At 49.4% G+C, this 9,478-nt stretch overlaps 3 protein-coding genes across 3 annotated transcripts; 2 read left to right on the plus strand and 1 right to left on the minus strand.

Annotated features, from left to right (window-relative positions):
* The first annotated feature begins 1,461 nt into the window (after nt 1–1,461).
* On the plus strand, nt 1,462–5,795 carry LOC136493101 (plant UBX domain-containing protein 4-like). The gene is made up of 4 exons (XM_066489145.1): nt 1,462–1,787; nt 3,731–4,028; nt 5,033–5,125; nt 5,212–5,795. The coding sequence occupies exons 1-4, from the start codon at nt 1,609–1,611 to the stop codon at nt 5,581–5,583; spliced, it is 942 nt and encodes a 313-aa protein (XP_066345242.1). The 5' UTR covers nt 1,462–1,608; the 3' UTR covers nt 5,584–5,795.
* Nucleotides 5,796–6,084: 289 nt separating this feature from the next.
* Nucleotides 6,085–7,495, plus strand: LOC136494571 (uncharacterized). Its single transcript, XM_066490721.1, has one exon. The coding sequence runs from the start codon at nt 6,231–6,233 to the stop codon at nt 7,209–7,211; it is 981 nt and encodes a 326-aa protein (XP_066346818.1). The 5' UTR covers nt 6,085–6,230; the 3' UTR covers nt 7,212–7,495.
* A 315-nt stretch (nt 7,496–7,810) lies between these two features.
* LOC136494154 (probable long-chain-alcohol O-fatty-acyltransferase 5) lies at nt 7,811–9,078 on the minus strand. Its single transcript, XM_066490312.1, has one exon. The coding sequence runs from the start codon at nt 8,930–8,932 to the stop codon at nt 7,892–7,894; it is 1,041 nt and encodes a 346-aa protein (XP_066346409.1). The 5' UTR covers nt 8,933–9,078; the 3' UTR covers nt 7,811–7,891.
* Between the last annotated feature and the right edge of the window lie 400 nt (nt 9,079–9,478).

The following is a 9,478-nucleotide window of genomic DNA, read 5'->3' on the forward strand; positions in this document are numbered from 1 at the left end:
ATCATGGGAGGAGGCAATGAGCGTAGTGTTTGGCACGTGTTTTAACTGTCGACGTGGCAAGTGACAAGGAAAAGAGGGATTATGTACATATTTACCATCGTTATGATGTGAGTGGTATAAAAAGTACTATGTCAGTGACTCATGTGTCAGTGACATAGTGTAAGATGTCATCCGTAATAATGGTAAATATGTAAATGCCCCGGAAAAGAGAAGCTCTGGCAGCAAGGAATTTTGGTTCCTAGGTGGTGGTGTGCTAGGCCTTCGCGCACACGGCTGGCTATGATGCATGGTCCCGGTAGAGCTTGACTCAGGACCGTTTTCACAAACTCTGCTCCATAAACTCCATCGCGGAGCAGCTTTAAAAAAAACTGGAGTTTGTGGAATACATCTTTAGGTGCTCTCACAACTCTATATTTATTTTCTTGAATAGAGTGCGTAGAGCTGAAACCGTTTGGCTAAAAAACATGGAGCGGCACCTCCTTAGTTTTCAATGCATGTGAATAAAACAAAAGACTTACAATAAAGCTTTATTCATCAGTTTCCAAAATATTGACAAGTTGGTAAAGGTGTGCGCTAGGTCCTGTTCGTTTGAACTACTTCAGCGGTACTTTCAGCGAATAAATAATGTTTTTCTCTCACAACAAATCTGCATAAGCATCAGCGTAAGCCAAATTTCAGCTAAACTCATCTTCTCTTTCTTCATAATTTATATGCCATATTATTATTTTTAGTGTTGTTATTAAATAAAAATGAAATTCTGGACTAGCCTACAAGAGCATGTTCCTTCATCCAGATGGTTTGGTTCTTTTTGGGATCAAGGCCTGTTTTTTCGGCAAAATATTTGGTGGAAATCACCTACTAGGTGGAACATAGAAACCAATTAAAAAATATATCTTGGTTATTCAAAAATTTGAAACTTGCCACATCTATAGTACATACAAATATGTACTCACATACAAAAGTTGAAATTTAAACCCACATTTAAAAAATTCATACAAAAATGATATTTTTTTTTTGCTCATGTGCACTAAAATACAAAATTCCTGGATTTCATCTTTTAGTGCACGTGAACCTCATATTTGTGTGATTTTTTTCTAGTTTCAGTTGTCATCTCAATTTTTTTGTGTGAGTACATATTTATATGCTCTATGGATGTGCCAAGTTTCAAAAATTTTGAATGAACGGAATACATTATTTGAGTTGATTTCCATATTTTCACTGGTTTCCATAGATATTTTGCCTTTTTCTGTGCCGGTCATCGAAGTTTCCAATCGCGTTGCGCACCACCCGCATAACATCGCGCTTCTGCACGGCCGAGACCTTCTGTGACGGTTCGGGCACCGACGTCCCGTCCCGGGCCCGGCTGTGCGCGAACAGCGCGAACGCGTGACATATCGCAAATGCAATGGTGTCCGGTGTCCTGGTGCGGATATACCCCCACAGCTCCAAGAGGTCAGGACTCAGGGCCTCCTGAGTCTCTCTCGAGTCTCGACCCACAAAAGCAGAAGCGGCTCGACTCGCCGAGTATACGCGACGCGACACGAAGCCAAGCGCGGACCAAACCCTACCCCTCCAGTCCTCCACCCCGATCCACCCACCTCGTCGGCGATGAGTTCCTCTTCCAACGGCGGGAAGAAGCCGGCGGCCGGCGGCGGCCGTGGGGGGCCCACCATCCGCACGCTCTCCGACTTAAACCGCGGGCCCGCCGGCTTCCCTGGCGCCGGAGGTGGCGGCAGTGGCAGCGACGACGACGAGCCCCAGGAGTACTACACCGGCGGCGAGAAGAGGTATATCTCAGCCCCTCTCGTGGGCCAGTATTTCCTGATTGACTCTGCTGGGATTTGCCTGCGATCGTGCGTACGGGCATCGGAATCGCCGCCTCCTAGTTTTGTGATCTAGTTAGGTCGTCTGGCTAGAGTGACAATTGGCTTCAACCTTCAGGGTGAAATCTCGGATTCTCTGAACTAGGTTTTTTTATGGTGTTTCGCGTGTTACTTTTGCTCGGATTTGACTTTGTTTTCCATGTGAGCTGTGCTATATAGGGCGGCCGTGACTTGTGTAGATGTGGTATGAGCAGTAGCAGTAGCCTTTGATGCTCCCAAGTTGCAACATACCAGAAATCTGTGTCTTTCAGTTTATGTCTGTTTTTTTATTCTTCAGAAGAACTATGCACTATTTGATTATCCTTGGCGTGCTTTGGGAGTGAGCCTTCTTATAGATTTTGGATTACAGGATATTTCTGTCTCTGGACACGTATCAGGTGAAATTGCGAGTGATCTGAACTAAAGTTGTTTGCGCATTGAACTGACAATGCAAAATCAATACAACTGGTACATAATAAAAAAAACATGGAGCTCAAACTTGGGGCACATGTGCTGACTGAAATCGAATGGAGAATTGTCCAAGCCCTGTGGTGCATTAAATTGTACATACACCTCAAATCATGATGATGCAAATTTGGTTACAGATGTTCCATTCAACTATTATTGTCTTTAACCCATAATGTACTTATCCTTATTGCTTTTAAATTGCATTGTGCTTTCCGCGAGGAATAATAAACATCCGATGCAGTTAACATAGTCAGTAACATGATTGATTTAAAAGTTGCAACAGAGGAAACTTGGCCTATGCATTTATTTGGGCACATTGCTTGATTATTTAAATTTCAGTGTAGCTTGCGCACAAATACAATTATATGAAAGAATACATGTCATTCCTCTGGCGTTAAGGGAATGGATTTGGGTAATATCGAATGCCAGTTCGAGGGTGTGCTTTTAGGTCTTGATCGAGTGTGCTTCCTTTTGTGCCTTGGTTAGCTGAACTGGAAATGCCAGGACTATGGGGAAGGGTCCCTCGGGCGAGACGCGAGATGGCTAAATGTGTGTGACGAATTGTCTATCTGAGAAAGGCGCTGATTACAGCTCATTCCTTGGATGGACCATAGGCCTGGTGCTAGAATCTGGTACTGTCGACGGACTTATTGATCTGGTTGACACTCTTAGGTGTGTTGCTGGAGGAGGGTTTTTATGTGGGAGTAAAGCCAAAGGGCGCCTAGCTCGAATGGTTAGGTGACCCAGCGGCACTCCTCAGGTCCTGGGTTCGACTCCCCGTGGGAGCGAATTTCAGGCTGAGGTTAAAAAAATCCCCTCGTCCGTCCCCATAACCAAAGCACTAGGGGGGGCACCGGCCCAATTCTCACTTGGGCGACGGAAAGCCACCGTGTAAGGGTGGGGGCGGGGGTTCGGGGGTTTTCTCGGCCGGGTGAGAAGGTCCTTCTTCTTATTTGTAATGCTGCAGGGGCAGTCTTAACACCCCCGGTCGAGTTTTTTTTTGTGGGAGTAAAAAGGAAGGCAAATCCCCAAAAGACGAACAACAACTCTTGAGCTTATTTTTTAGGCTTCAGATTGATTATGGAATGAAGGGCTATCAAATAGAAAGTAATATTCATAGTTAGTGTTCCACTTAAAAGTGGTTCTTTTTTTCCTTTGAATGACAAGGCAATATATTGTAGCTTTACGGTCCATTACTTGCCTTTCAAAGGCATCTTGTTCTATATTTTTTGGACCACGCTTTTTTCCATCTAGATTTCATGCAGAACATTGAAAAGAAGATCTCCTTAATGTTGAGCTCCGCATCACAAATTAATTGGGGATTTAAGTTTGTATAAGTTGACCTTGTGCTCTTTCTTTTGTTGCATGAGTAATTTTATATTTATCTTTGTAATGTGCAGTGGAATGCTTGTTCAAGATCCAACACGAAGAAATGACGTGGATGCGATATTTGAACAAGCCAGGCAGGCGGGTGCTATCCATGGAATGCCCCCTTTTCTTGGCGACGAGTCTTCCAGCTCTAGGAGCTTTACAGGGACTGGCCGACTTCTTACAGGGGAGACAGTGCCATCTGCTGCACCTCAGGAACCAGCACCAGTTCGAATACGCCACAATATACATTTGTGGAACAATGGCTTTAGTGTGGATGATGGTCCACTGAGATACTACGATGAGCCTGAAAATGCAGAGTTCCTTGAGGTGATTCCTTTTACATGATATTTCTGAATGATTTGATCTATTCCAAGTATTCCCTCTTTTCTCAATAAGATACTCTTTAAGAATTTGTGCCATCGAACTTTAGAATATTTGAATACTGTGTGTTGTTCCGTAGATGACTATTTAAATACTGTGTGTTGTAGAAATTTATTTTCCCCATTAGTCCTGATTAACTAATTTTTGAATACTGTGTGTTGTTCCGTAGATGACTATTTAACAGTAATCACTTCACTTTATTATGCTTGTACTGCTCATCTCATGCTGTTATTTGCATTTTATTGTGGAAGGTTTGGACCATTTGCCCTTCAGATGTTCCAGAACATTTTGGTTGATGACTTAATTAGTGAGCTATCATGTTCAGAATGCCAATTACTCCCTCTGTCCCAGAATAGTAGACATTTTAGGATCTAATATCACGGATACCATTGCTCAAGGCAAAAGACCTTAGTACCCCTAGAAATATAGATAGAGATGTATTGGGAAAAGAAAAAAATGGTATTGGGGAGAAGAGAAAGGTACATTGAGATGTAAGAATGACAACTATTTTGGGACAAAATTTGAATGGTATAAGGTCAAGTATTTTGGGATGGAGGGAGTAGGTTACTTCCATTATTACTTCAATTGAGGGAGTAGGTTACTTCCATTATTACTTCAATTGGTTCTCCACCTCTGCAACTCAAAACTTGACAGACAGATCTCAACTTTACTGTGCCATATTGCTATCTCTTGTGCCATAAAATCATGAACTGATTTGTCTACATCCTATGGTTTCGTTTTCCTAATAGGCCATGCCTTAAAGACCATGTATGCTCATAGTGTTGGGCTGTTTGTTTTGTTCTCTTAGGCATAAAGATTTGTCGAGCTATTATTAAGTTCTTAGTTAAGTAACAGGACATCACAGTATTTTTTGAATGGGACATGCAAACATGAATAATTGAATGCCTTCATCGTTCTTACACTAATTGTATGCTGTTTCGGGTTTTCAGAGCCTTAAGATGTCAAAGTGCCCCAGGGAGCTGGTGCCTACTGATGGGGAACATGTTGATGTGTCTGTTATTAAAAGGATGGAAGATTACAGGGTGAGCCCTCTTAACTTGCATCCTTGCATATGGGCATATGACTGTATTCTCATTGATTTATGTCCCTTCTGGTTTTGTTCATGTAGGAACCTGTAAGGCCTCGATCAGCTTTCCAGGGTGTTGGAAGAACCCTTGGTGGTGGACCTTCCCCAGATGAGAGTGCAACACCTGCTCCTGCATCAGCGGCCCCTGCTGCTTCGAGGTCCGTTGGCATTGTTGTGGATGACTCCCAGCCATTTACATCCATACAGCTGAGGCTGGCTGACGGCACTCGCATGGTTGCCCGGTTCAACATGCACCACACCGTGGGAGACATCAGGTCCTTCATCGACGCATCTCGGCCTGGAGCTGCAAGGCCTTATCAGCTGCAGACGGGTTTCCCACCCAAGCAGCTGGCTGACCCAACGCAGACCGTGGAGCAAGCTGGGCTGGCAAACTCGGTTATCATGCAGATGTAATTCTTCAGCAACCTGGGAACTCGGATGCTGCATCATACTGCGTCTTTTGAAAACTGTCTTATTATGGTTGATCATGTTATCATCATTCATGGTTATAGTGATGCCTCATTGAGAGCTTAAGAGTTTATAATTCATCGATGAACTGAAGTATGCTTTCTGATTTACAGCAGATACTGAACTGACGAGTTAAAGACCATCGTTGCTTGCATGACTGTTTTCATTTCTTATGTTATGGTATTATATGATATTTTGTGTTGACATCCTTTGCAACTTTGCAAGTTGAAGCGCGACTTGCTACATATAACATGAATGGAATAGGGAATGGCGAATCGATTCAAGTTGAAGCGCGCGACTTGCAACATATAACATGAATGGAATAGGGTAAGGCGAATCGATTCAAGTTGAAGCGGGACTCCAGCAATGGGAATTGTATTGGGAAGGACGAATCGATGGTTAGGTTTGGGATTAGAGTCTTGAAACCTTTCCTTTGTTTGGAACTTCGCTACCTTTTCGGCCCAAGACTCGACATTCGTCCACAATCCCTGGTGTGGCCGAGCGCCCTCTGAGAGGTGGAAGTGGAAAGCTGGGAGTTTGGAAGCATGCCATAGAGGCAGATCGCAATTCTTCCCCGTGCGACCTCCTCCCTCATGTTGCCGCCGCTCTCGCACCTCCAGCGTCGCCTCCTCGCGGCGGGCCCAAAACTCCTTGCTCCGCCCTTCTTCCGCTCATTCTCCAGCGCCACCGCACCGGCGGCACGCAAGCCGACCACCGCCGTGGCCGTCCTCTGGGACCTGGCCGCTTCCCGTCCCCCGTCTACTCTTCCGCTCTACGACGCAGCCGTGCGCCTCCACCTCGCCGCCACCTCCTTCGGCCGCCTCCGTCTCTCCGCGGCGTTCCTCCACCCGTCCCACCGCCTGCCGGCCCCCGCCGTGTCCGCCGCCACGACCCACCTCTGCCGCGTCTGCGGCCGCCGCTTCCGCGCTCGCGACGCGCTGCTTCGCCACTTCGACGCCATCCACGCACGCGAGCACGCAAAGCGCGTCGCCCGCATCGACTCCGCCCGCGGCGGCCGCCGCGTGCGCCTCGCCGCCGCGCTGTCCCTCAAGCTCTCCAAGTACGAGAAGGCCGCGCGCGAGCTCACCGCCGGCGCGGGCACCGCCTCCCCGTCCGACGAGCTCGGGCGCGCCGGCGTCCGAGTCGAGCTCTCCCGGACCCCGGCGGCGTCCCTCCGGGAGCACGCGCAGCTGGTGCTCGACGAAGGGTCCGCGCGGTGCTTGGTGCTCGTCTCGGGCCACGAGGAGCTGGCACCCCTGCTGCGGGTGGCGAGGGAGAGGGGCGTGCGGTCGGTGGTCGTCGGTGGTGAGTCCGGCCTGGCGAGGTGGGCGGACGTCGGGTTCAGCTGGGCGGAGGTGATCGCCGGGAAGGCTAGGAAGGCCGCGCCGTCCGTGTCCGGCAAGTGGCGGGATGGAGACGTGCTCAAGGGGCTGGAGTGGAGGTACGATGAGGACGATGACGAGGAAGAGGTGGTGTTCGAGGACGATGACGGCGAGGAGCTGGCACGGAAGGCCAAGGGGAAGCCGTGGTGGAAGCTGGACTCTGACGACGAGGACTCCAGCGTTGGTGGTTAAATTGAACGATGATTTGATTTGCACATAATGTGTTTGCTCGTTTGCCGTTTTGGGATCTTTGATTTTGTGCGTAATGTAGTGGTTGCACTAATGATCTTGTAACCCTGCAGTTGCAAAAGGCAAATCTGTGCGAGAGCGCAAATCTGGTCTCCCTGGTACAACATTGATCGGTGCTGCAGCACCTTTCCAGTGACGCGTACCAGCACTGCAGCAGAGCGCAGGCACACGATTGGCATACGCTAGTTGTTTGGATAATCTATTCACTACTTGAATACGAAGTCGACACGCTGAAGTATCCGATCGCATAAGCAGTATAACCAAATACAACCTCGCCTCTTTGACGCAGTATACAAATTTTTTTGTTAACAGTGGATCGACCGATCGTATAAGCAGTATAACCAAATACAACCTCGCCTCTTTGACGCAGTATACAAAATTTTTTGTTAACAGTGGATCGACAGTACAAAAGCGCGGTTAACTGTGCAATCTCTGCAGCCTGTTCAGCGTGTTCAGTTGGTCATAAACGATCGTTGATTATAAGATAGAATGGTATTTTTTTCTCACACCAAATCAGCCAACAATAATAATTCATGATTGTTTCAGCTCAAACGAACATGTTGTTGTTACATCTCAGTACATGCTATGTTACATGTACCAGTATTAGTGTACTACCCAGAGGTTCAAACCAAATGTGCCATCGCGGTTAGATTCCGGCCTGCCCGCTCCAAGAACGCCAGCATCCCCTCGCACTCCGCGATGATGGCCTTGTCCAGCCCGCTCCGGATCACGGGCGCGAAGAAGAGCCACGACCCGGTCCCCGTCACGAACGCCAGCGTCAGGGCCGTCGCGACGGGCCGCGGCGGTCGCCACACGGCGCCGTGCTGCCGCGCCAGCCACCGCTCGGCCACCGCGCACGCGCCGTGCAGCGCGAAGAACGCGGTGACCTCCCCGGTGCCGGCCTCCAGCGTGATGTAGTAGAACATGACCTCGTGCATGGCCCCGGACACGAGGAACGCCGCGAGCACGCCCGCCGCGGCGCCGAAGCGTGCGCGCACGGGGCGGTACACGCAGGGCCGGAGCACGCCGGGGACCATGAGGTTCCACCGCCGGCCCCAGAAGTCGCGGAGGGAGGAGGCGAGGTACGGCCGGTCGAACTGCGGCTCCAGCTCCGCGCCCAGCAGCGCGCGGGCGAGCGCCGCGGCGGACGCGAGGAAGAGCTCCAGCATCAGGTACACGTGCGCGCCGTCGAACACGGGCACGGCGTATGCGGGCATCCGCGCCCTGTAGCACCGGACGGAGACGAGCGCGGAGAAGAGCGCCGCCTTGGCCGCGTAGGACAGCAGGAATCCGGAAGGGAGAGAGGAGCGGGATGCCTGTTGTTGTTGTTGCTGCTGCTTCTCGGTCTTGTCCCGGACCTTGACGGGCAGCGCGGCGCACGCGACGAAGCGCACGAGCGGGAGGGCCGGGTGGAGCGGCCCGTGCCCCGCGGCGAGGAGGAGGAGCTTAAAGCCGCAGAGCCAGACGAGAAAGAAGGCGGAGATGGTGCGGAGGTGGATCGAGGAGAAGGCGAAGGGGAGGACTGGGAGGAGTAGGAGCACCGGGAGTAGCGCCGCGAGGCGGGGGATGCTGGGGGCCAGCCGCGAGGTGGCGAGACGAGCGTAAGCCAGGGCCACGGACGCGGCGGCCGAGACCACGGCGAGGCTGGCTACCTCGGATGCCATGCCTGCCTTACTGACCACGGCGGCCACCGGCCGATCGAGATCCGGACGAAGTCGCGTGATTGTCGATCGAACTGGTGATGGAATATGTTATTAGTAGGAATGGCGATCAAGGAAAGGATTAAAAATACATCATGTGCTACGCAAGGTCCAAGGTGAGCAAATTGTATCCTCAAGGGGGTGTTTAGATCCCACCCAAAATCCAAAATTTTCCAAGATTCCCCGTCACATCGAATCTTGCGGCACATGCATGGAGCAATAAATATAGGTAAAAAGAACAACTAATTGCACAGTTTGCCCGTAATTGACGAGACGAATCTTTTAAGCCTAAATAGTCCATAATTGGACAATTTTTGTCAAATACAAACGAAAGTGCTACAGTGTCCATTTTCCAAACTGGAAGGGATCTAAACACCCCCCAAGTATCATCTGCGGTGTGCATCTGAAACCGTCGTGTCTTCTCCACCCTTTGACCCTGTTCCTTTGCTGGTTTCTGGACGGATAAATCTAATACTGATTTATTATAAGAGAAAAACACTTTTAACTAAT

Source organism: Miscanthus floridulus, chromosome 11, assembly GCF_019320115.1.
Source record: "Miscanthus floridulus cultivar M001 chromosome 11, ASM1932011v1, whole genome shotgun sequence".
In the NCBI taxonomy this organism is placed as follows: domain Eukaryota; kingdom Viridiplantae; phylum Streptophyta; class Magnoliopsida; order Poales; family Poaceae; genus Miscanthus; species Miscanthus floridulus.

Excerpts from the sequence above, each read along its gene's own strand:
- LOC136493101 (XM_066489145.1), top strand. The coding sequence starts at position 1,609 with ATGAGTTCCTCTTCCAACGGCGGGAAGAAGCCGGCGGCCGGCGGCGGC. Across the intron at positions 1,788-3,730 it reads TACACCGGCGGCGAGAAGAG|TGGAATGCTTGTTCAAGATC; the intron begins GTATATCTCAGC and ends TGTAATGTGCAG. Across the intron at positions 5,126-5,211 it reads AAAGGATGGAAGATTACAGG|GAACCTGTAAGGCCTCGATC; the intron begins GTGAGCCCTCTT and ends TTGTTCATGTAG.
- LOC136494571 (XM_066490721.1), top strand. The coding sequence starts at position 6,231 with ATGTTGCCGCCGCTCTCGCACCTCCAGCGTCGCCTCCTCGCGGCGGGC.
- LOC136494154 (XM_066490312.1), bottom strand. The coding sequence starts at position 8,932 with ATGGCATCCGAGGTAGCCAGCCTCGCCGTGGTCTCGGCCGCCGCGTCC.